The sequence below is a fragment of the Ischnura elegans genome, chromosome 1 (genome assembly GCF_921293095.1).
Source record: "Ischnura elegans chromosome 1, ioIscEleg1.1, whole genome shotgun sequence".
In the NCBI taxonomy this organism is placed as follows: Eukaryota; Metazoa; Arthropoda; class Insecta; order Odonata; family Coenagrionidae; genus Ischnura; species Ischnura elegans.
This window is the reverse complement of record NC_060246.1, coordinates 18,284,824-18,310,020: the sequence shown is the minus strand read 5'-3', so window position 1 is coordinate 18,310,020 and position 25,197 is coordinate 18,284,824. Positions and strand designations below refer to the sequence as shown.

The window sequence follows — 25,197 nt, the reverse complement described above, 5'->3', positions numbered from 1 at the left end:
TAAGAATGACACACTTTTTTGCATGATATTTTTAACTTAATTTTTTTGATAGAATTTACTGGTAAATTAAATTTGATCGTCTCTACAAAGAAAGAGAAGCTAAAATGAATGTTTTACATTAAATAGAATACATGCTTCATAAAATATACACGGTGAAAAGACTTAAAGAGGAATTAAAAATATAAAAATGTTCCATAAGAATACACTGTCAGCATAATGAATATAATAAAACAGTTTCTAAAAAGTAAAGATCACTTTTGGTTCTCAAAACCATTGTTATGCTGTTATTATAAGTAATTTTCAACCAGCCTTGAAATTAGAAGCAAATTAATGATCTACTGCTTGAGAGTTTACCCTATCATTACGTTGTCATGTTGAGTGAATAATAAACTTAATAAATAAATAAACCTGTACCTGAAAATGCCAAACCCTACATCCCTGCCAGGCAACAAGGAAAATACAAGTATAGCACAGTATTACACACACCTGGTAGGTTGGGGGCAATTTTGGAGATGAAACTGGAGTGCAGTCGTAAGACCTCATAATGCGCTCGGCTAAAAGGAAGTTCCTGAAAAGGCTGGCCACCAGAAGATCTTGCCTGAATAGCTTCTGAAATAGATCTGTATTTATCAAGGAATTAGTGCAAACATTCTAAATCAAAAATGGAAGTAAAATGAAATATTAATTATTAGGGCTGTGCGAGCAGTTGGTTGGTTCGTTTTTTGGTTGAGTGAGATCAATTGAGAATTTGAAAAAAATCTTGAATTTCGAGCAAGATTCGAGCTCGAGAATCACTCGATGCTGTACTTCCTTTCAGTCCGTGCTCACGGTATTTGTAATAATACCTCTTCCTTAAATCCAGCCACAAACAGCCACCACCAAGCCCATGCCAAACGTGGATACTCTTAAAGAAGAGAATTCTACCACCCACGGCCAAACATACGCCCCACCCCAAACACAACTTTACCGACTAACTAAATCTTACCACTACCCTTGTAAGTCATTGTTTTCTTGTAACTCTGGAACTTATTTGTTCACTAACACACTGCAAACACTCTAATACACTGCATATAATGGATATATTTTGGCTTACTGTCATTGTCCTTAATTGAAATTACCCCAATTAATACCTATAAAAATGTCTAGATGTGGAAATGGCAGGTATATTCTATGAATATACTTCAAAAAATAAAATGTTATGTGCGCTAACTTTATAGCAATTTACTGATGCCATTTTGGATGTCATCAGCTCACGCACTCTAACGTTTACTGGTGGAGACCTCTGTTGTGCCATACTGAGAAATATGCAAAGTTTTAACGATTTCAATGCTCTGAACTAATATTAACAAGTCCTCTTTGTATGAATTTGTAATGTAACATTAACTATTCTTGAGGACTGTTTATGAAAGCTTGCATGTGCTAACAAAATAACTAAATGTCTGAGCATCAATTAAGCTTGTGTGTGCATGTTCTATAGCTATTTTTATGAGTTGAAAGATTCATCTTAAGTACAGTAAAACCTCACCTTAACGAACTCCCGCTAAACGAAGAACTCCGTTAAACGAACAAATGCTATTGGTCCGGCCAATTGCCTATGTAAACACAGTAGTGAAAAACCCCGATGAACGAACTCCTCTTTTACGAAAACTCCCGATCAACGAAATGAAATTTCGGCGCGATCGAGTGAAATTCACCTCCCAATAACCAATTTTTCCGGTTAAATTTTTATTTTCATGTGAATAATTTAATATTCGTAGCGTTGGAGGGCAAATCAGAGACTTCCACTGAATAAGCCAATCAGAATCGTCATTATTAACCGTAACCATAGCCTTCCGTCGTGTGTTTCCGCTGACCCCAACTCAAGGCTCGCGGCGAATTGCGAAAAATGTTAATGCTGACTTCCGTAAATAACTCAATGTCCCAATATTTACACGCTCAAAGATATTATATCTAGAGCTATGTACTTCGATCGCATTCTTTTGATGGTCGTTTAAGATACTTCAGAGAATTACAACGCGTAAATTCCAAGAAGCATTTTTTTTCACTCGCCGCCATCTTGGATAACTTCTTTAAAATTTAACTAAATTACGGAAGATACAATGTGCGCGCTAGAAGATGAAAGCCAAAATTTGCATCCCTTAATTATCTTTAATATATGACTCAGTAGTTACTCTAGTTTCATTCACATTGTTTATTTCATCATCATCTAAAAAATAGGAGAAAATTTTGCATTTGCCGCAATCTTGGATAAAAAATATACGCACTTAAGACACGAAAGCCAACATTTCCCATTGATCTAGACGTTACTTCAATTGAATGCTTTATACTAAAGGTCAGTCTCTGTCTGTCGGCGATTATAGCGATGTCCTAACGTGATGTGAAGCGGTGTTGATTTTCTCCTGAGAGAAAGGTTTGCGACGGCCGTCAATTGTTGCATGAAGAAGACGACACAGTCTAAACATGCCATGTTTAGACTGGGCCAATGGTGATGCCTCACCCCTGTGGTAGCAGCAAAAATCCATGAATGACAGCGGGATTAATTCAGCGGTGGTTGGCGGGAGTTGATGCACTCATGGGGAAAGTAGATTTCTTCCACGATCGCTGCACGGGCCCAAACATAGGACTAACAATAAAAAATGTGCGTGTTATTTTCTTCCTCCCAACTGCAATAGCTAAGTTGCGACCTCTCGACCGAGGGGTCATTTCTGCGGCAAAGCGGCATTACCGTCGGATTTTAGTGGAGTTTTTGGTTTGTCGAATGGATGTAAGGGATCGGCGAAATTGAAGAGGACCATTTTGCAGGTAATGCAGCGGCTTTGCAAAGCTTGGAAGCGTGTCGCACCTGTCACCATATTTAGTTATTTTGCAAAATCCGGGTTTGCAGTCAACAGCATCATTATCGTGACTTATTTTACTTGAAGAACTCATGCATGAGGCCTTTCAAGCTGTTTTCTTATCGGGAGTTGTCAATCCGGTTTGCAGTCAACTGCGACCACGCGATGGAGAGTGATGACGAAAGCCGTGAATCCTGGCAGGGTCTCTCAAAAGTAGTGAATATTGAAGGGTCGTTTGATGAGTTCACCAGAGTAGACTCAAATTTAGCTATCCGCAAAGCCAGCGAACTGAGGGTTGCAGAATATAATTTCTCGAAAACTCATTTTTCAAAATCGTGACGTTTTTTACTTCGAGAACTCATGCATAAGGCCTTTCAAGATGTTTTCTTATCGGCAGTTGTCTATCCGGAATGCGATGGAAATGATGCTAGTACAATGAATTATTTACGAAGCCCGCGACCGCAAATATTGCTATGGAGTATTTTGGATTCGACTACTATAAAGAAATGCTGCCACCCTCTGCACTTGAATGGGTCGACGAAAGTCGCACTCGCGCTGTTATGGTAGAGCGATCTTAATTTCATGATGAAGCTATATTTGGTGCTGTTACTTTAACTTTATACTAGTAATGGTCAAATCTATCGAATTCTTAATTTTTCAGTGTAAACTTTGCGAATACATGTACTCTATTTCAAATATTGAGAATAAAGGGATGGCCTCGCGCTCACCGCTACGTTGCATACATTTTTGAAAACCGATGAAAAAGCACGCGAAGTGATTGAATAATACGAACTGAGGCTTCCTAAATGTGGTCAATTGCCCGCGATTTGCATTGCAGCTGAAGAAATAAGCACTTTTTTGAAGTATGCGAAGGTAGAATGAAGATAACGCATGCAGACTTGCTTCAATTTCCGAGCCCCTAGAATGATGCAACGTGCGCATCACCTCCGGGGAACGAACTCCCGATCAACGAAACGGCAAAATTTCGGTCCCTTGAGTTTCGTTTAAGAGAGGTTTTACTGTATATTGTGGTGAAAATTTATTAATTTGGTATTGAAGGGAGAAAAAAATATGGACTTCAAATTATGCACAGAATGAAGCCAGACTGGGCCATTATCAAAAGTTGAACTCCAACCACATACACACTGAAGCCTGAGACATCACACCAATCAATCTTTTGCCATACCTCAAATTCCATTGCCTGCACTAACAGAAATACAATTTAGCATAACATGGGATCCTCATAACAACTTGAGCAACTTTATTCACAGGGCAATTCATGCATCTATCTTGGAAAGTCTTATAGAAATGTTTCAACTTACCTAAGTAGCCTCAATCAGCTAGGAATTAAGGCTAGGGGGGGTTTTAGGCACAACTAGTCCTGGGGTGTTTGGTATACCCGCCAGGATAAGTGGTAGGTGCGGGGGCCCTCCCCAAGAAATTTTCTTAAGATAAATGGTGAGTTTTATGGTTTTCCGAGGGACATTTTATAAATCCTTACACTCTTCTATAATTATATTAATCAAATGAAGTAAAATGCATTAAACTTAAAAGTTTCTCGGAGCTCTGGGGAGGGGTTTATCCCCCAAAACCTCCCCCTTGCTGCACCACTGGCCCCAATACAGGTAGATAACTACCGTATATGTCTGAATATAGTCCCCCTTTTTTTTCCAAAAATGCCCACGGTAAAAGTAAAGGGGGGGACTATATTTAAATGCATTTTTTTAACTTTCCCCGAAACTGAAGCCTCAAAATTAGGGAGGGGGGGATTATATTCAGAGGGGGACTATATTCGGAGAAATACTGTATATGAATTATGTACACCAGTCCTAACTAATGGATCACAAACTGGACATACCCCTTGGCAACGTGTTCCACGCTATGGTATCTGTGATGGCTGTAAAGATCCAGTTCAGCTCCCCCAGCATTGTCCTCCTGTCATTCAGCTGCCCAGGAATTCTGAAATTACGTAAATTATGCCATTATGGCAATTAAACCTGACACATTCATCACATCATTCAAATTAGCTCGTACTAATGGGACATATTTCATACTTAATTCCATTTTGCTTTGATAGTGAATCAAAAACAATCGCAAAAGTGAGGGAGCTCTATAAAGCGAGGGCTTCCAAGATCTTAAAAATCATTTGATAAGTGGACACTGGTTGTTATTGAAGTTTAATTAATCACACCACAGGTTTTTTGTTGAGTAGAAAAATATTGTCAAGAAATGTCTTTGTGATATATTTCATTCCTACCACAGTGAAATGGCAGTGAAATTCACATTAATTGCTGTGGAAAAATTCCCTGTACTGGAAATTGACCTGCACAGATCATTGGCTTTCAAGGCTACAGTGCAGACCACTATTCTATCCAGGTTCTTACATTACCATGTTAATTTACTGAGGTCCATGGTGCCAGGACCCTGAGGTCCACTTAAGATGGCAACAAATAGGGAGTACGGGCTTCGAAGAAGCCACTACCCTAAGGTGAACCTCATTCCAACACTATGCTTGGCTTAGATTTTGATGTATAAACTTCAATCTTGACAAATGAAAAGTAATGAAATTCACATTGACTACCATGAGAAAAACTTCATCTGGGCTAGGCATCGAACCACAGAACTTTGCTTTCCTGAGCCACTGCACAGACCACAACACTATCATGCTTCCTTGATTCCCATGGCAATTTACTGAAGTTCATGGCACTTGACATCGTGGACAATAAGTGTAGCTGTTTGCTGTGAAATGTCACCCCATTATCCGAGAGCCATTCAAAATAAAAGAAGAGGAATGCTGATCCCTAGGGTAGTGGTCATACACCAAAACACACTAAAAAGTTAATTTATGGCTTTAAGGTCTCAAATACAACCAAATTGATAAAGTTTTCACCCAGTAGAGCCACAACTAGGCAAAATCGACTGTGAATGACAGAAAATCATGGATTGCTCACTTTTGAATGCCTGACTAAGAATAAACTTCACAGAAAAAAAAAATATTTTTCTAATCATGCTACCCCACATCCATGGTTCTTGGTTGCCTATTTTCCATTTCCTTGTTCTGGGGACGATGCAAAACCACCATCACATTATATGATCACTGAACCATATCACACATTGGTTGCCTTGGGAGCGATTTCTGTGCGACATGACTTCGCTAACCAAGGTCACGAGTATGATTCTAGCAGTGCACAAAGATTTGATAGGTCTTTGATAGGTGAACCACAACGCTGGATTCATAGCAATATCCCTGCATATCATGCATTCTGATGCCTTATTATTGGAGATAAGCACTGCACTAACCCACTCAAAGACTACAGCAAAGAAAAAATTATTGTTTCAACAGATTATGTTCGCTGAATTGTCAATAAATAGACAAATGTGCATGAATATAGCTCTTTCACCAATTTCAAACAGCATGGATGAAAACAAAAACAGTGAGTAAAGACCACGATGGGCAAGGAGAGGCTAGACCTGACGACTTCACATGAAATGAGAGCATGGCATAATGAGTGATTTTCACGCCATTCTAAGCATTCATTATACTGAGCTCTCACTGTAATTAATTTCATAAATAAGGAAACAGAATGATACTTACTTGTCAATGAGATCCATGGAAACTTTTGGAACTAACTTAGATGTATTCTGCATCACAAACCTGAAATAACAAATCAGTTCATGAATGAATGAAATCGAATAGATATTTACAAATACTTAAAAGAGGAATCTGCACTATGAATATCATCACCTCAAGTGGGAATAAAGATATTGAAACAAGGTTTGGAACATAGATTCAGAGCTTTGGGGGCAAACTGTATAACACAGACCTGGGGCTGAGTAGGGATGAGATGTGAATTACTACTAATAAACCCACTACTAGGATGGCTATTTTGTAGTAATGTGAGCATGCCAAGTTTACAGAAATTAATAATAATTTTTCCGAGTAGAGACTTTCTGAGACCTTTACTTAATTAGCTTTTGACCCAACTCCGTAGATTGAATGGCTGAGGGACCTTAGTCAGGTGCCCTAGTCTGTATCCAATTACCACTTAAGTGCTTTGTTGAAGGCACTTCAAGTGTTGCACTCAGCCTGTTGGAAGGACACTCAGCCATTGTCCCCAAGGCACATTTAGCTTATGGCTGGACAATGGTAGCCTTCTCTCCACTACTCCTTCCCGACTACTGCCTGACTATTGGTGTGAATGGTCTAGGTATTACGTGCCCTTCTCCAACTATCTAACCTAGACCAGGGCACCAAAATTAAGATATGAATGGCGTTAGTGAGGGCCAAAAATTGCTTAACATGGTTATGCTCCTGCCCAGTAGCTCCACTTCTCTGACAATAATTATGTTAGAGCTGGGTGAAGCCTAAATTTTCAACTCCAGTTAAGATGTGATAAAACTCCTGAGTTTTGATTCGAGTTCATGAATGATGTAATTTTGGAAATTTGAGAAAATTAATTCCCATTGGATTCAGGATTTATGAGCGACCTATAAAATAAATGAACAAAAATATTTCATGATGACGTAAAAATGGCTGACAAAGAACAGTAGATAGCTGTAATACTAGAACTTAATTAGTAGGGTAACTGATTACTCTAAAACTGAAAGGGAATTTCTAAAAACAAAAAAAATATTTATAGGTACAACTATCTCAATCACCCACCATGATATCCAAAAATTTCTACCCTCTATCACACATCAAAAGATGCAATCTAATCTAAGAAAACCCTTGCTTCTCAATATCCTTTTCACAAATGTAAAATTATCTTGGAAATTCATCATGCAGGATTTCACTAGGAAGAATCCATAGCAATACATACATAGAAGCAGAGACAGATTGAATAGCATTAATTTTTATTGTCACTCACAAGTAACTTGTATAAATACAAATTGCACTTTTCAAATATGGTTACTACCTTATAATAACACTGGTGGCACTTCAAAACAAGGCACATCTAAATCATAAAGAAAAATATATCACATTTAAGTCTCATTTAAAAATAACTACATAATGCCATCACTCCCTCTGGATTCAGTCTTTTCCTTTTTCTCACATGATTTCTGTGGCACCAAAGTCTCTGGTACATCGCAAATTACAAGTAAAAACAGAAAACTGCACTTAGCAAATCAGGCGCCATTAAAAACAAATGGAATTCTGAAATATAGTAATTTTAAAACCACAATCAACGTTACAATGAGTGAGTTTTTTTTTAAACTGACATTTTCACCTTGTCTGGGTCTAGTATATTTCCCTTTCTATCATAGGATTAATCCTGCTGTGCTAAACAGCCTCTTGGAAAAAACTGTTGCAGGCGGTGTACTTAAGTATTTCTAAGTTTCCATAAACACAGAAATTTGGCACAGCCTTTCCCACATCCAAACATTCTTGAATTTGATGAAAGAAGTGGTTCCTCCAAGTATTGTTCCACCTCTTCTTCAGCTGGCCTCCCCTTCAGTTGCTGAATGCATGTATTGGTGGACATCAGCAGAGAGCAGAATGCCCACAAAGAATGAATTTTCTTATAGCAGACAGCTCCTTTATTCAAGTTGCTGCCAACCGTTAAAAACATTTAGAAGCTAATTGAAAATGTCAGAAGAAGCAATTAGTATTAAAGATCTACTGATAACTTCGATTGAAATTTTCAAGAAGCAATGTTTCATAGCAAAAAGGTAAATGAATAATAAATGATATATAAATATTAAAATACCTAAAATGCTAAAGCGAAGCAAGCCAACAATCAGTCAAGAATGCTATCAATATTTAATTTAACATCAATCAATCAGTACAGAAAAGAATGATCAATAATTGTATAATTCATGTCAAGAAAACTAGAGAAACCTAAAAGCTATGAAATCTATTTTTAACAGCTTACCGTGGACTCCAATGGAAGTGCTCCTGTTGCCTGTCTTTCACCAATGAACCGACTCCACCAGAGTACTTCATGCCGTATCACCGTTGCACCATTTTTCCAGCTCTTGAAAACACTACCCTTTTTAGTTGGGGATCAAGTAGGGTAGCAAATGCATGAATACATTTTTCCTCTTCATTCTTGCACCGTTTTGAAAGAAAGAACACTAATCTGCATAAATCTTTATTCATGTTAAAAAGCCCTGTCGAACAGGGAGGAGTCTCTTCAGCTGTTCTAATGCACTATTAACAATTGGGAGGACCTCTTCAATGGCCATAGATACTGAGCTTGCAAAAAAGTGATGCATGCCTGAAAATATTCAAAATTACTACTACACTATCAAGGAAGTCCCTTGATCACAAGTCAGTTCCATTTGCAAAATATTTTCGAAGCTGCAACGGCTACAGCCTAACCTTGCTCTTTCAAGCTAGCCAGCATACAATTCCATCTCGTTTGATGATCTTGCACTATCAGAGTAACTTAACACTCACTGTTTATCGAGCACATTTAAACACTTTCATTGCATGAGTACAGTGTTTGAAATGCCCAGCTATCTGATGGCAAAAACCTGCTGCAGTTGACTTATCACTGCCATTTAAAAGCCCATCTTGGATAACCAACTGCAAGGTATGGGCTAAACAAGGCACATGTAAATATCATGAATTTTCCAAAGCAGCTTTAACATTCCTAGCATTGTCTCTCACAACAGTGAGCACTTTGTAAACTAGATCCCCATTTGTCAGCACTTGATGGATAAAATTAAGAATGATTACATCCAAATGGCTTATCTCAAAAAAAAAAAAAAACAAAAAAAAAAACTAGTCAATCTGAAGCACACAAGCTTTTGCTGTAAATCCCCACATTCCGTAGTTTTATCTTTTCCCCCTGTCTCTCCTCTGTACACCTGTCCCCACCCCCTTCTTCAAAGATGTCAACTCCTCCCCAAACCCCTTTCTCAAGGGTATAAAAGTGATTTTCAAATGTTTTGCAGTGTCTTGTACCAGATGATGGCTCACTGAACCGAAACGTGTTGTACGCAGCAAACATTTTTTGCAATTACAAGTTTTCTTAAAAATATTATTTAAAGCATTTCAAGCCCACATTAAGACCCACCCACTGTCCACAGAAGAGAATCACAGACGATCCGTGCTGTGTATTCGAAATTCGATTAGGTGATTACTTTGCATCCTGGAATAACGAATAGCGTAAATAGCTCATTATTCCAGGTATTTGGCGATCAACTCTTCTAATACCCTATCCTTACATAAAAATGCTGGGTGTGCATCCACAAAAAGTATCATTACATGCACCATGGTTAGATAGAGAAACAGTAACAATTCTCACCATCGAAGAGCTATTTTAATTGGAGTGGTAAGGCAAGCAGTGAAGATGTCGGCGGGCAGGTCAGGGTTCATAGGCAGGATTTGAGAGGCTGAGCAGGCAGCGAGCTGGATGCAGTTCTTGAAAGACGGTGGGGGAGTCATCGTTCCTCTATTCTGGGACACCAGTTGCTGCAGGGGAGATAAATTCACTAAGTCTGGCTTACTCAAAAACTAGCCATACGTAATAGAGCAAGGAGCTTAAACACACAAGTTACAGCTAATTTTAACCACAGCAGAAGCTCCTTAAATGGGCAATATAATAAATTCACAAGGACCAAGGAGACATTTCCCTTGCATCCATGCCAAACAGCCCCAAACCACAGAATGCAGAATCTGCAGTTGAGAGTGCACTGAGAGAATGCACTGGCCTCCAATCCACATTTTATATTCCACTCCAAACTCAAATTTCAACTCAATGGATCCATTTCCTGGAAGACTTACTGCATGAACTAAATATTTAATGCAAATACTATATAGATCTCCATAAAATGCAAAACGTGAGATTTCATCAATCAAAACCAATCCACCAGATACTCCAGTCAGATACGTACCACACAAATACTCGGCTTGTGGCAAGTGGACAGAAAGCACAAGTGGCCAGCTACCCACAGCCTCGTTATGCCATGACTTGCTTTATCTACATATTTAACATGATACCTGCGCACACTAAATCGTCTATTTGGACACTTAGCAGGATCAATTGGGAAATACTATTTAATCATGCATTTTCCAATTTTCAGCCTTCTTCCCCATAAAAGATAATGGCACAAAGGTGGAGCAAAGGGTTGCAAACTTTTGGTTGTCAAATTGTTTAATTTCACCACTTCTTTTCAATGGGTCAATTTTTCCAAAAAAAAAAAAAAAAACAATTTTTCTAATCCATCACTATGTCTATTTGAAACAGAAACAGCTACGTTTGACAGATTAAGCACACTAGACCAGTGTTAGTCTACAATATCTTTTGGCTCACCTTCCTTCAATGGGAATACAATAACACCCATCCAGGAGTGTGCATTTGACATAAAACTATCATATATATTTTGATTAAATACAATCTTAAACTCGCAGCTACACCAAAAGTCACTTACTGAATCAGCAAAAAAAAAACTTTGCACATTTCCACATGATTATTTTAAAATGGTATTCCATGAAGAGAGTAAAATACTTTGAATATTTTACTACACATAGTGAAACTGTTAAAATATTATGTTATCACATAATGTAGGAACATTTACATTAGTTAATATGGCTAAATTGCAGAGTTGTTTAAAGAATGTTTTATGTATTACTCTCCAGTCATCATGATGAGTACGGTCATGTTCTCTAAAAAAGATATTTCCCAGTAATTCTTAATGTGGTAGCACAGTCCATGTTTAAGAAGTAATAATTGATATAAATAAGAGCTATAAAAATGACAGATATTACAATTCCAATTTTCGATGGTGAAAATTTTGGGAAGTTCGAAGATAGGGAAAGTAAGAAGAAACGTATTTTGATGTACCGGAAAATGAAGAAGTGTTATGTCAACATTTCCAGAATAAAAAAAAAGATGATGATGGTGAAGAGTGGGATGAAAAAAAATTCAACAACAAATATTACATACAAACTGCAATTACAAACAAGCAATTAGAGTTGGTGAGCAACCAGGAAATTGAAACATAAGATATTAAAAAGAAATTTGATGAGTTATACTTGGAAAGAGTCGACCATATTCCAAAAATGTAGTGTGTTGAAACAAATAAGAAAGATTGAAATTGAAAACCTGATGATATACCAATATTTTTCAGCAATTTGAGAAAGCAGTAAATGATTTAAAAACTTAGCAGTAAGAGTAGGGATAACTGAAAAGGAGAAAATGACCTATATGTTATGAACATTGCCAGAGTCCCTAAGTTACATCAGAGCTTTGGTCAAGTTTTTACAAGGAGAAGATCAACCACCAGAATATTTGAAAAGTAACATAAAAACTTTACAGACACTGAATGAGTAAAGCAGATCCAAAATGCTTTTGCAACAATAAAAAATCAAATTTGGCTGGTGCAGCTAAGCACAGAGGCGTCACAGTTGTGAGAATCTGGGGCATAACAGGGGAAATTGCAACGCATGTTCGTTCACATGAGGAGGTACAAGCAGCATTCTCTGGCATGGCACGCAGCACCAACAGGGTGGTTTCCTATTATTTTTGTATTGCCTAAATCGAAAGATTATTATCCTGGAGTACGAATTTCACACTTAAAGATTTTTAAATGACAATATCAATTTTTTGCGATTAAATGAAAAGTGAAAAATTTCAAGCGTGTGAAAACGCGACAGCTAAGTAGGAATGATGCGAAAAAGTCTGTGTGACATATTTCTGGTTTCCCCTGCCGCCTTGTGAGGTGACCTTGGGGCGAGGCATGAGCGCTGATACGACGCAGGCTGCTAGCAGGTAGCTGAGTACCCTGCTAGCTGGTAGCGCTTGGCTTAAATTAGGATTATTATTCCTCTTTCAAACAAAGGAAACTTTCCGAACATAGGTATTTTTAATGTGTGATTATTATGAGATGTTTCCCTGAGCTCTGTGCCTCATACATGCATTAGTAATCTCAGATGATGTAAAACTCCTATCTACTCGTATAGAAACTAGGTCCCTGTAACGTCACATGGAGCAGAATCGCATTGGTGCCAATCTGGCCTTTTTCAAATGAGGTTAACATTGACCGTTGCCATTCGTCTAAACTGGGGTTTCTAAAACCAAATAATTTGTATATTATGAATACACTAATGGCGGGTAAGGAATCGCAATCATAGCATTTTGTTTTCTTTGATGAAGGAAACTACCCTATTCTAGAAAGGCTACGGAGGGTAAGTGTAGTAGTTAAGAGGGTATGGTTATGTACAGTGGTTTGCAAAAGTTTCTTAACAAATTAAGCGGTGCCACTTCTGCTCCTTCAGAGAAATTGAGCTTCACTTACTGCTATTATTGTCCTTGGTTACGCGCCGCATATATTTCGTTTGTTTGTAAATAGATGTTGTTCTCGAAGGTAAGAGCGTAGAATATATCGTGTTATTGCATATTTATCTTTCTTTCGTTGATTTATTTAGTTGAAAATGATTTTTTCGTGAGCTCCAATGACTTTCTGGCTTCCACAGTTCCTGTCGGTTTGTATTTTGCATATTTTAAGCCTTGCACTGCATTGAACTATTCGTGTTTAATTATTATGATTATTGTTTCAATTTAACCTCATGTGTATGGGTGCCATATGTAAATTTAACTTATGATTACTTCTGTGCGTGAAATAGTGTATTGCGGTGTTTTCTAAAGTAGATATTTGAGGTTAGTGTGCACTACTTCACTCGTTTTCCAATTGCATTTTCGCGAGGTTGATGACATTTTCTGTATTGTGAAGTGATCGTGCCAAACATCTTTGTCGGAACGGAGATTTACTTTGTTTACTGCGATGTGTTACTATCCAAAATACGTGGAGAGAAATAATTAGGTGCATATTCAATATTTCAGTGTTGGAATTACTGTTGTCGTCGCCTCAGGCAGGCATTTGTTTATCTTGAATGAGCATACGAAGGTAAACAATCGTGTGATGAATGATTTTATATGAGTTTTCATTCAGATTCACGAGTAATGGAGCAATTATTCTAAGCTTTTTGTGTGTGCTACGGCGATCTAAGAATGATATAAGTTAGCGATAGCCTCTAAATTGCTAATTAAATGAAGCTTAAGGTTGGAGGCTGGTGAATTGTTGGCGTTTCGGTATATATTCGCGTTTCTCTATTATGCCCAAGGGATGTAACTTCAACTTTTCTTTTATTTAATTTCATTGAGAAAATATTTTTCCCTTTAGGGTCATTATTATTGATTTAGTGATTGTGTAATGTTATAGCCGAGTTTTTAGCCTCCATAACCTTCACATACTTCTCGAATTTGTTTTTATTTACTACTCGTGTGTCATATGTTTCTGGTTTCCAAGTAAATTGTTGCGAACACTTGCGAAGATCCAATCTATCAGGGCTGATTCTTCCAGTTTGTCTGGTGGCCAAAAAATAACAACCTGTTGATGTTGTGAGCTGTCGTTAACCCTACCGCGACTGAGCGGGGTAACACTGTTACCCCATATAATGTTAATGTTGTATAATTGTTTTATTTATTATTTTGTCCCATTGATATTTTTTGTATGTGAGCTCAACCACTTTTTCGTTATTTAGGCGACGAATGATTTTTTTTACATTTAAATTGTATTCGAAAACTTCTATTATTATTGGTGGGGTAATTGAGTTGTTTCACTACACACCTTTTGGTGGGTAGAAAAAAGAACTTGTTTGTTAAATGAGTGAAAAATTTAAGTTAATTAAAAAGTGAAAAATTTCATGTGCGCGAAAACACGACGGCTAAGTATGAATGCTGGGAAAAGCCTGTGTGACATCATTCTGGTACCGGCTTTCGCCTTGTGAGGCCACCGTGGTGCGAATATATGAGCGCCGCTACGATGCAGGCTGCTAGCAGGTAGTGCTTGGTTTAAATAAGGATTATTAATACCCTATCAAACGAAGAAAACTTTCCGACAATAGGCAACTTTAACCCATTAATTAGAATTAGAATTCAATGGCGTTGCGTTGACGCAACATTATTGAATTCTAATTCTCAGAACAAGTTTCTACCTCGGAATAATTTTTTCTTCGATTAACTGCATTTTTTATGTATATCTATTTCTAATTTTTTTATGTACACCAACATGAGAACAATATTAATGAGTCCATGTACATGGACTCATTAATATTGTAAAAGATTCAAATTATAGTATGGCTGATATTTTTCATCCACAGGGTTGTGATGGCTAGCCAACTTTGGCATACAGAGGTTACCTGCGACATAAATTCACACAATATTGGACGAAAAGCATTTCGAGGAGCAATTAGTTCATCGTTGGGTTATCCGAGCTGTTTTAATGATGTTGAAAAATGAGAAGAGGCAGTGACAACGGCAACGGGAGGCTGCCAAAAATTGTTTCCCATCATCCAGAGGGGAGGGCAGGACTGAAGTTGGAGATCACAGAGCAGTACAGGGACACTCATTTCATTGTTCTCACATGAAGTAATTATAATTTGTAACAATTGACGTTAGAGCAGTTATCTTTCATGTAAGGTTGACTGAAGATTTACAAAATGAGGGGACTGATTATTATACATATATATTTTTTACAAGTTAACAAGAAATATGCGATCAATGTTGATGAAGTTGGTTGGATTCAATGAGACTTAATTTACAAGCAACAACACCACAGAAAATTTTGTGAATTAATTTTAGTTAATCAACACTGGATTTCAAAATTACGAATTTGTAACTTTTTGGTCCCATGAATTTCCTAAAAGAGAGGTTCTATTGTATTTATCCCTTCTAAGGAGTAGAAGGAAAAGAGATGATGATGGACACTGCCTTGAATCACCAAAAAACAAATCACAACACCAAAATTAAAAAAAAAACTGATTTAGATAGCATGGGGCAGAGACTACGTATTAAGAAAATAAAGGAAACCATTTTCTTACTTCATACTCCTTTTCATGCTGATCGGCAAACTGCTTAAAAGATTCCACAATGATTCCAGCATTGGAACAATCGTAGACATATATTGACGGGGACCCCATCCATGTTTGCAAGTCATACACTGACAAAGGGATGTACTGGGTATAAGTCTGAAAATAAACAATAATGAATAGTCTTAAACATTGACTCCATTATGACTTTTAAAAAGAGGGAAGCCATTGAATCGCAACATGGTGAAGCCATCATTCACCAAAAATACATTAGTAATAAGGCATTTGACTGGCACTAAAACATTAAGCCCATTAAACCACAAGCCACCCGTAGCACTAAGTAAGCACATTGAATGCCTCTAATATTTTATGAATTCCAAATGTGAGAATTGAGAGAGCTTCTGCTGTTCCAACATTCTTTGAGATGGTTCAGAGACAGAATGGACAATGTACACACTTAAATACTTTATTTCTTTTATTCTTACCCGGTTGAAGACCCACACTTCTCCGTTTGTGGTTGGCCTTGGCACTCCATGGCCATTGTAATGAAATAAAACTCGCTCCTCTTTGGAATTCCTCCTTAGCGATGTGCACAGCTTCTTCACCTGGAATGAAGCTCAAATGAGGCCAAAGAAAGAGCAATACAACAACTCATGCTCAACTGTTGGGCAAACAATTATAAAACACATGCAGCCGGTTAAAATTTCATTAAATAATCCACTAATTATCTTTCACAATTCAACACCATTAAAATGAGCGACCGCAGGCCTTTTTTATCTTCCTAATATCCAGAGGTACAACCTTTAATGTGAAGAGGCCTTTGCAAAATTTCAGTTTTACAACAATGCAATACCATGTGAACCAGTACTTGTATAAGAAAAATTCTGGGGTTTCTGTTTTCTAATCAAATGAAGAATACATGCCAAATTTTGTCAAAAAAACATATATCCAAGAGGCAATCATCTGGTTGAATTTGGGTGGAATAACCAATGCACAAATGTGGATTTAATACTTTACTCAAAATAGAACTTTGTAATTTTACATGACGTAGTAACAATAGGCCCCTTGTTTTTGCCAAAAATGTAGAACAAATCAAAATACCAGTACCAGGGTGAGTAATGAATGATAACAAAATGTAAGAATAAACTTAAAAAACAAACATTTAGATGACACATATGGCAGGGTCCTGTAGATCAGCTTTAAACCAACGCCCTAAAAAATTCTACATTAAATGCAGAAAGAATGGATTCATTAGATGCTTGGCCAATATTGCGGGCAATAGGAGAGAAAACACTGCCAATAGCTGGCTCATGTCTGCTCTGCCAAAATTTCCATTGATTTCCACCTTTGTAGTGATATTGTACAATTAGTGATGAAAGATATTCACCTAACAGTGGAATGAAGGTAATGAGGGGAGCAGTAACGCCCACTAGTGTACAGCATTCATCCACATGGTGATAGGCTGTCTTACCAGAACATGAAATTTCACTACTTTTGAAGGGATCTTGGTTAATTTATCGAGAGCAGAAAAATAACCTGACGATGCCATTATTTATTTTTTATCATAAATTGTGAAATTTGGCAATATAAAATTGTATTCCCAACTCTAGTGAGGGAAATGACAAAGAATATAGAATCAGGTGATGCCTCTTATGATTAGCTAGCAGGCAGAAGTCGGGTACCAGCACATAAACTGACATTTGGTGAAAGTTTTCCAGAAAAGTGAAATTCAGGAAACACAAATGAAAGTTCCGAGAGATTTGAGTCCCTTAACATGCTTCAACGATTACAGCCATGATAGCACTCATTCTCGTTAAGTTCTCATTTTTTTTGCGCTCACTCAGACAGAGAACTGTTCATCTCTCAAAATCCATCTTAAACTTCCATGAGGAGATATTTCCCCAATGTGTTCCTCCACAACCTAAGAGAATTCAAGTGCCCAGCAACTAGCAACCTATAACTCAGTGGTGGTGCTTATAAGAGCAGCAGGACATTCAGTATGTGAAATAAAACACTATTTTTCCCTTCTGAATACAACCACAGAGATTTTTTCATACCTATCCATCATAAATGTATTAGAATTTAGAACTAGTCTCAAGAATTCCCCCTTCATGAAGGGTAATACCTTGCTCCTTGTGACTAGTGTTGGCTAGTTCACAGATAGCAAGAATTTGCTGTGATTCTCCTCATCTGGATGAAAATGTGGTTTTGTGCAAGGGTGCACTGAGTGATCTGTGTGCTGTGCATCTGACATCACTACCCCCCTTAAAGTTCTGTGGCAGAGACAATTTAATAATTTTGACTACAAGCTGGCTCGTTACACTTGACTTTTGGTAACACAAAAGGTTTTCTGTGGATCAGTCTGGTATCATGAGTGCTCCTTCCAACAAAACCAAGTATGTAATTTATGAAATTTAAAAAGAAAATGTAACAGCAGGATTGGATGTATGGATGCAAATTGGGAACTCCTTTTTTTTTTTGTTTAACATGTTCACTCTTTCATAATAATGACTTCATTTCTACAAATTATGAACTATTCTTCACTGTGGGGATGCAAGGGGTCAGAGGAGAGGGATGATAGGAGGGGGCAGGACAAAACTGATCATCTGCACCACCTGCCTCTGCAATTACACACCAACAGCTAATAATGGTGTATAATGGAAAAAGAGGTTCAGAGGATTTCCAAGTTTATCTAAGCAAAGGGTACACAAAATTCTGTGAATCGATCAAGTATTACTTTGTCTTCTGTTGGGTTTACTGCCATTTTTTATTTTGTAATTATAAATGATGGGGACCTTGATGAATATAACATAACATTTGAGATTTAGAGAATTTTATTGCCTTGTTTATCGTTCTTCATGAATATGGTATCACTGCTAAGCTACATGCAATCAGTTGAGTGGAAAGTTATAGATGGAATCGCAGAGTCACAAAAAAAATTGGATTGTAATTATACTGAGTGAATTTTTTTGGACAACCTTATGGAATGAGGCTAATGAAATGTTTTCTATGCTCACAAACCTCCTCAACCGTTGGATCAAGACTCTGCTTGTATCGGGCCCGAGGCTGCCATCTTTCATACTGCTTTTGCAGATTAGAGCTGATTGTTTCCAAGGCTTTCTGTGGACTCATGGAAAGGGGATCTGCAGGAATATACAATTAGGTTAAAAAAATAATTAGAACGAGTCAAAATAATTTTTGCTACATACTAACTCTTCTCTATCATACAATATTATTACACGTACAATAATACGATTTAAATTACAATATATTACAAATAAAATGCAGGAAAAAAAGATTACTCAATAATTTTTTTTAAATATAAAAAAATTCGGAGTAATCACACAATATTTTAATTGTGATCGACCTTCTCACTCAGAAACAATGTTTGTCAACACTAATCTGCATTTTCTTTAACTTTTAAGAGTTAACTCTCAAAAGGGAGGCATAAATTCCATTCATTGAACTGAGATGATGTGTTTCTTATATTACCACTAATTTGTGCCACGAATATATAATTGCAAATTAATATGTAAACTAACCGATCCAACACTCCAACCGGGCGCAGGGTTGCGTCTTTACTATGTCTGGTGGGTCTACGCCAACATTCAGGCATAGAACTAAAGCAACACTGACAGTTTTCATCTGAAAATTAGACAAAATTAATCAGATGATTTTTTTGCTCATCACACACCAGGTATTGACAATAAAGTCATGTAATCAAATATTTAATGTCATGAAAGGGCAAAGTTTGTAAACAATCTCAAACATTGTAGTAAACACAAGTAAATACCAAATGAAAACATTGGCATTAACATAGTTACCCGCTCTTTCATTCTCCATGTTTGGGTGATGGCACTGGCACCTTCAATATTTTCTAAATGCCGTTTTTTCATGAAAGACAGAGGAAGTTTCCAGTCAATACATTCTGCACTCTCTGCCTCACCCGCATGGTTTTCTGCTTTAGCAGCCATATTTACAGCTAAAACACTGCTTTCCTCACATTTACATTAAGACAAGCTTTACGTTATCACTGCCGCATTAAAAACAATAAACCTACAAATAAAAACTAAACATAAATGAAACCAATCCTTCACCCACGTTAATTTCATCACAGCTGATGCTTTGCTTTCATCTGTCACTAGTGCTGGAGCTTCCCTGTAGAGGGAATTACATTAGTATTTCGTTCAAAATCAAATTGAAGCTGAAGGTACGCGAAATGTTTGACCATAAGTAAGTTCAATATTACATACAACATTAATGCCATTGATCGACACTTGATGGAATGATTATTGATATTTAGTAATGATTTTTGTTCAAAGTTTTCTTTTTATTCCATGTCGCGCCTGTGTACGTCAGTGTTTAATATCATTAGTGACACGCCATACGTTAGTAAAGATAAAAATGATTTTTTTTAAACTTAATATTTTTTGTGTCTTAAGATTTGGAATTGAAATAACAGTGTTTAGTTGGTGTTACTTTCGTGGTGGTTCGCTATTTCGAGGCTCATGCATTTTCTATCCACTAAGGCTTATGAATTTAAGCAATGTATTCATGGGTCATTCCATAGATTTTTATTAAAAGTGGTAAAAGTCATCAAATTACCTTTCAAAGAAAACTTCGCCGTTTTTTAAATAAGCCAATACTTGGTCGCTCACCGCCTCATAAAATTTCAAGCTTGTCCTCCATATTTCTTCCATGGATAGGGCAGGAGTTTTTCATCAGACCATATTTTCTCATTATATGGCAATATAACTTGCCCCTTGTTACTCACAGCACTGGCGCCGACTCCAAGGGGCCTGAGGGTGACTCGAGCCGCCGCAAAAATTCGTTTGGGGGGTGGCGGAGTCCAAATTATTAAAGAAAATTAAATAATTTGGATATAGTACATAATTTATTCTTTGAATGATAGTTTAGGATTTATTAAAATATAATTCCAATATTTTAAGAGCTACATATTCACTGCTGTGCAATATAGCCTATAATCTTAATTATTGCTGCAAATTAAATTAGCATTTCGCGAAAGTACCATGCTTGTTCATGTTTTATTTTTTTAAAGCCAAAAAACTGTGTCAGGCTGGTCGAGTTTCCCATGGTGTTGAGCTATTGAGAGTTGAGTTTTTGCGGTTCTAATGTTGATCTTATGAGTCTTCTAAAATGCTTAAAATAGGTAAAAAAATTTGCTCTTTTTCATGTAAAATTTAGAAGATTTCCCGGAGCGAGACCCCCGTTACGGCAATATGATCCCCAATCGCATGCGTTCTTTTAGCAGCGATTGACCACATGAAAAAGGAAGTAGATGAAACTTGAGGAGACGTTGATAAATGTTGAATAAATGCATTGATGGCAGATCAGAGGGATCAGTATGGAAATCACACCTGAGAGTATGGATTCTCACTAAGATTTTACCCATTGGTGCATGGGAGAAAGAGTTTCTTTATGTTGGTGGTATAATTTTGCCTGAAGGAATGGATTCATGGTGACAGGCGCTTAGTTTAGGTTATTATCATGGATCAGTGGATAATTGCCATAGGCAGATCTAAGGGGGGGGGGGGGGGCCCGGGGGCACGTGCCCCCCCACCCCCAGTTCCTTAAAAAATATGTAACATTTTTAATACGGTCCCATTATCATTGTGTTCGTTTTGTATTACGAGGTATCCTTGTTACCCCTCTCCCCCAGAACAAAATCCTGGATACGGCCTTGCTTGTGCCCCCCCCAGAAAGAAATCCTGGATCCGCCCCTGATAATTGTAGAAGTTTCTGGGTGGCATGGAAGGATACCGTACAATGAATAATGTATCATGACAAAACAGAAATAAAGGAGGAGAGGGAAAATCTTGTACGGCTCCCCAGCAAAAGATTCAGATGCGAGCGAGACTCTTGCATTAATGAATTACAACATCGAACATCAAATGAGGAGTGAGGGGACATGAGAAGGTGTGAGAGGGCTATAGTAGAAACATTGCCAGGTGAGGTCAATTCATATCCAAGAGGGAAATGACAGGGGTATAATTAGGGTAGATAGTGTTAACCTCATCACTTACTCTCTTGGAACCAATTTACCTCTAATTGAGCACGCTTAGAATGAATAAATATGTTTACAACAATTCTTTGGCACCCTTATGATTTAAGGATATGGTATTTATTTGGAGTGGTTGAATGAAGTGGGATGTGACAACCAAAAGATTGCATTAATACTTTCACTGCCGCTTTTGTCACAATGACTGAAGAATGAGTCACTTTTTTGGCCTCCCATGGTTGGTCACAGTTACTTCGGTGCCATATATATATGACATGGCTGACATAGTGCACATAGCTGAATGGACACCAAAACTCAAATGGAAAGGATACAAGTATCAAAGCGAAAGGAAAAAGAAAGGCATTTGGTGCAATGGGTGAATTTATCTAAAAACCTGTGGTAGGCAGGGGCACAGCTAGGAATTAAGTCTAGGGGGGGTTTTAGGCGCACCTAATACTGGGGAGTTTGGGGGTATGGAATCAGTGGAGGATACAGAAAACACTCAACTGATATAGATATATATATATATAGGGGGTGCAAAAGATATATTGAGTTGCCTTTACTTTTATCGCCCCCCGCCCCCCGCACCCCCCATCTGTATCCGCCACTGTATGGAATACCCTCCAGGGGAAGCGGGAGGGGCGAGGGCCCTCCCCCAGAATTTTTTTTTTCACGTTGTATACCGGGGTATTTAAATTCCTAGGAATGCCGATTCTGGTTGGAGGTGTTGAGATTGGAAATATGTGCCTATTAGGGCGTAATGCCTTTGGTTTAAACATGGCTAAAAAGGTAATGTTTAGAATTTAACTTTACCCAATCAAACGTTATGATGCATCAATTCATTATGAATGTCGAACAACGACTGAAAACATACTAACGAATACGTATTGTACGCTTTAAAATTGTTTAGGTTGACGCGCCTAAATGACGAGAATCTTCGTCATCCGTCCGGAATGTTTGGGAAAAAAATGACGAGAATTCTCGCCATCCGAACGCAACGTGTTATGATAAATGGTTCAAAATGATGAGTTTTATGGCTTTCAGATGGATATTTTATTAGGTTTTTATATTATTCTATAAGTAATATTAATCCAATTAAGTAAAATGGATTAAACTTAAAAATTTCTCTGAGCTCTGGGGGGGGTTTTATCCCCCAAAACCCCCCCCTTGCTACGCCACTGGCGGTAGGGAACATGTCAGCCTGTAAACTTTGACAATAGTTTGGACTGATTTACTTGCAGGGTTTGCTTTATATGGAGTTGAATAATCAAGGGTTGGAATGAAATCATGACAGATTAGAGTGTGGTATTGACTCACTGTGCATCATAAAATGATGTGATGTCTGCCTTGAGTTTTAACGTTTTGATTTCATGAGCAATACCAAGCATCGGCAATAATATACTGTAAATCTGTGATGCTGCAGTTACTCAAGTTTTATTTTTGCAATGCTTTCTCACTGCTCTATTAGTCTGCTTTTTTGCTGTAATTTATTTTCTTACGTCACTGGTGATTTTCAGCTACTAAACCCATTTATGTTAAATGAAAATTTTTTTACATTGTGTCTGAGTGTTTACATCTGCTTGTCATAAATATATAAGGATTAATGAAAGAGAATTTATTATTTTGGGTTTCGTGGCATTGGGTGTTATTGAAAATGGAGCACAAGGTACATTTACAGCTATTGTGTGTATAGTACTATATTTTACATACTGACTCAAAAAAATTACAACAAAATTAATGATACAGGTTTTATTTCATTTAAAATATTTTCTCAACAGTTTTCGTGATTTTGTCATCGCGAAACTTGATATTTAATGTAACACGGGGGTGGATTAGCCACATTTTGCTTGTTCACTGCATGATCATGACCTCTCATCATGATCACTCGGTGAGAGTGCACCTAATACAGCAGTGCACAGCTACTATCACTTGTTTTCTTCCCTTCTGTGCTGTGGTGATCAGAAGTGAGTGAAGATTTCCTTGCTCGCTAAACTGGTGAGCAATCAGTACTGTGACATCATGTTGCTTAGTTTATCAGTCGCCATCATGTCACCCCACTACCTTACTCATAGGAGATCGCTCGGAGCAGCTGAATGTGCTCATGGTCAGTGGAAACTGCTGGATTGGCTATTGTTGCGTAAAATAACATTATATTTTCATTCCGTTAAGCAATTATGTTACATACATGTACATTGTACATAGTGCTATTTCCATAGTTAAGTAATATTATACACTGTATAACATAATTTGTATCACCAAGCTCCCTGAACAAAGTACTTGACCTCAATAAAAAGTTAAGGAGTACATTCTTGTGTAATCCAATTTTGATAATTTTTCTTTTAAGGCCTGTTTACATGATACATTAACACGTACGAGTTAATGTACGTTTGCGTGAATGATTTTTGTAGACCGGAATGGAACATGTACGAATGCATGAACCAAATTAGAACAGGTTATATTTTCTGTGCATCCATTCGCACAAGTTGGGTGGTTACACGGTGCATTTTGGCGTTCATTCTCGCGTTCATACATTTATACATTAACCCGTACGTGTTAATGCACCGTGTAAACAGGCCATTAGCTTTGACCTTGGTTGCAGCATTTTAGCCATCTATTTATTAATGAGCTGATACTGAGAAATTTAACTGCGTGAGAAGGAAGCAGGCTTAAGAGAGTGGAAGGAGGGGGGGAGTGGTATGATGAGGGAGGTGAAGGTAAAGAAATATTAGGGGGCCCTGTTCAGACCTGCAACGTCCATACAGATAAGATCTATACAGATGAGGTACACATAGGATTAAATACTCTACCCATTTATTATAACTTATAATATGTGATGCATTATACTATAGCTTTTAATGGTATTAATACATGCTGATAAAAAAGCTGAATCTCGTATTAATAATAAGCTGTGGGATGATTTTTTTTGATGATGCATTAAGGATTTTAAATTTAAGGTACCCTCTACGCCTATTTTGTACTTATTAGAACAAAAAATAACAAATTAACTTGATGCATTGTAAAATTCTTATTCTTAAAAGAAAACTGTTATGCACTGGAATGTTCCTTTAGATCACTAATACATTCCAACGGCGTTTCTCTTGAGAGCAGCCTGGAGTGGAAGATCTTGTGAAAGACAGAACATTACTTATGTTGGAAAACTTTCATTTCGGGATGCACTTTTGTGGTATGCGGGTTGCGTAACCCAGTATTTTTTTTAAATCGCACGCAACGGAAAGGCAAACATTTTATCAAAAAAGCTATAAGTTGCGTTTAAAAAGTCCTGAAATTAAAATTCATGGTTTTTCTAAATACTGAAATGACTGCAGTTATCTTATCCGATGAAATATGCGTGATTTTTTAAAATGATTTTTATATTTAGGGCTAAGGCGGCAGTGATTAATATTATCTAATTTTGAAAAAAAAAATGGATCTAAGATATCAGTCCAAAAAATTTTCATGTTTTTTATGCACTGAAACTTTACGCGTATTTATCACGCGTATCGCGTATTTATAATAGTTCTATTGCA

General features: G+C 37.3%; 1 protein-coding gene across 1 annotated transcript in view; it reads right to left on the bottom strand.

Moving 5' to 3' along the window:
- Positions 1-19,804, bottom strand: part of LOC124156453 (regulatory-associated protein of mTOR) — a 65,733-nt gene extending 45,929 nt beyond the window's left edge. The window contains exons 1-9 of the mRNA XM_046531015.1: positions 19,476-19,804; positions 19,194-19,296; positions 18,673-18,794; positions 16,137-16,256; positions 15,664-15,810; positions 10,088-10,254; positions 6,430-6,489; positions 4,693-4,793; positions 487-620 (exon numbers count right to left, since the gene is read on the bottom strand). Coding sequence (XP_046386971.1) covers positions 487-620; positions 4,693-4,793; positions 6,430-6,489; positions 10,088-10,254; positions 15,664-15,810; positions 16,137-16,256; positions 18,673-18,794; positions 19,194-19,296; positions 19,476-19,625 — 1,104 coding nt within the window. The 5' untranslated portion in view covers positions 19,626-19,804. The remainder of the gene's footprint in view (positions 1-486; positions 621-4,692; positions 4,794-6,429; positions 6,490-10,087; positions 10,255-15,663; positions 15,811-16,136; positions 16,257-18,672; positions 18,795-19,193; positions 19,297-19,475) is intronic.
- Between the last annotated feature and the right edge of the window lie 5,393 nt (positions 19,805-25,197).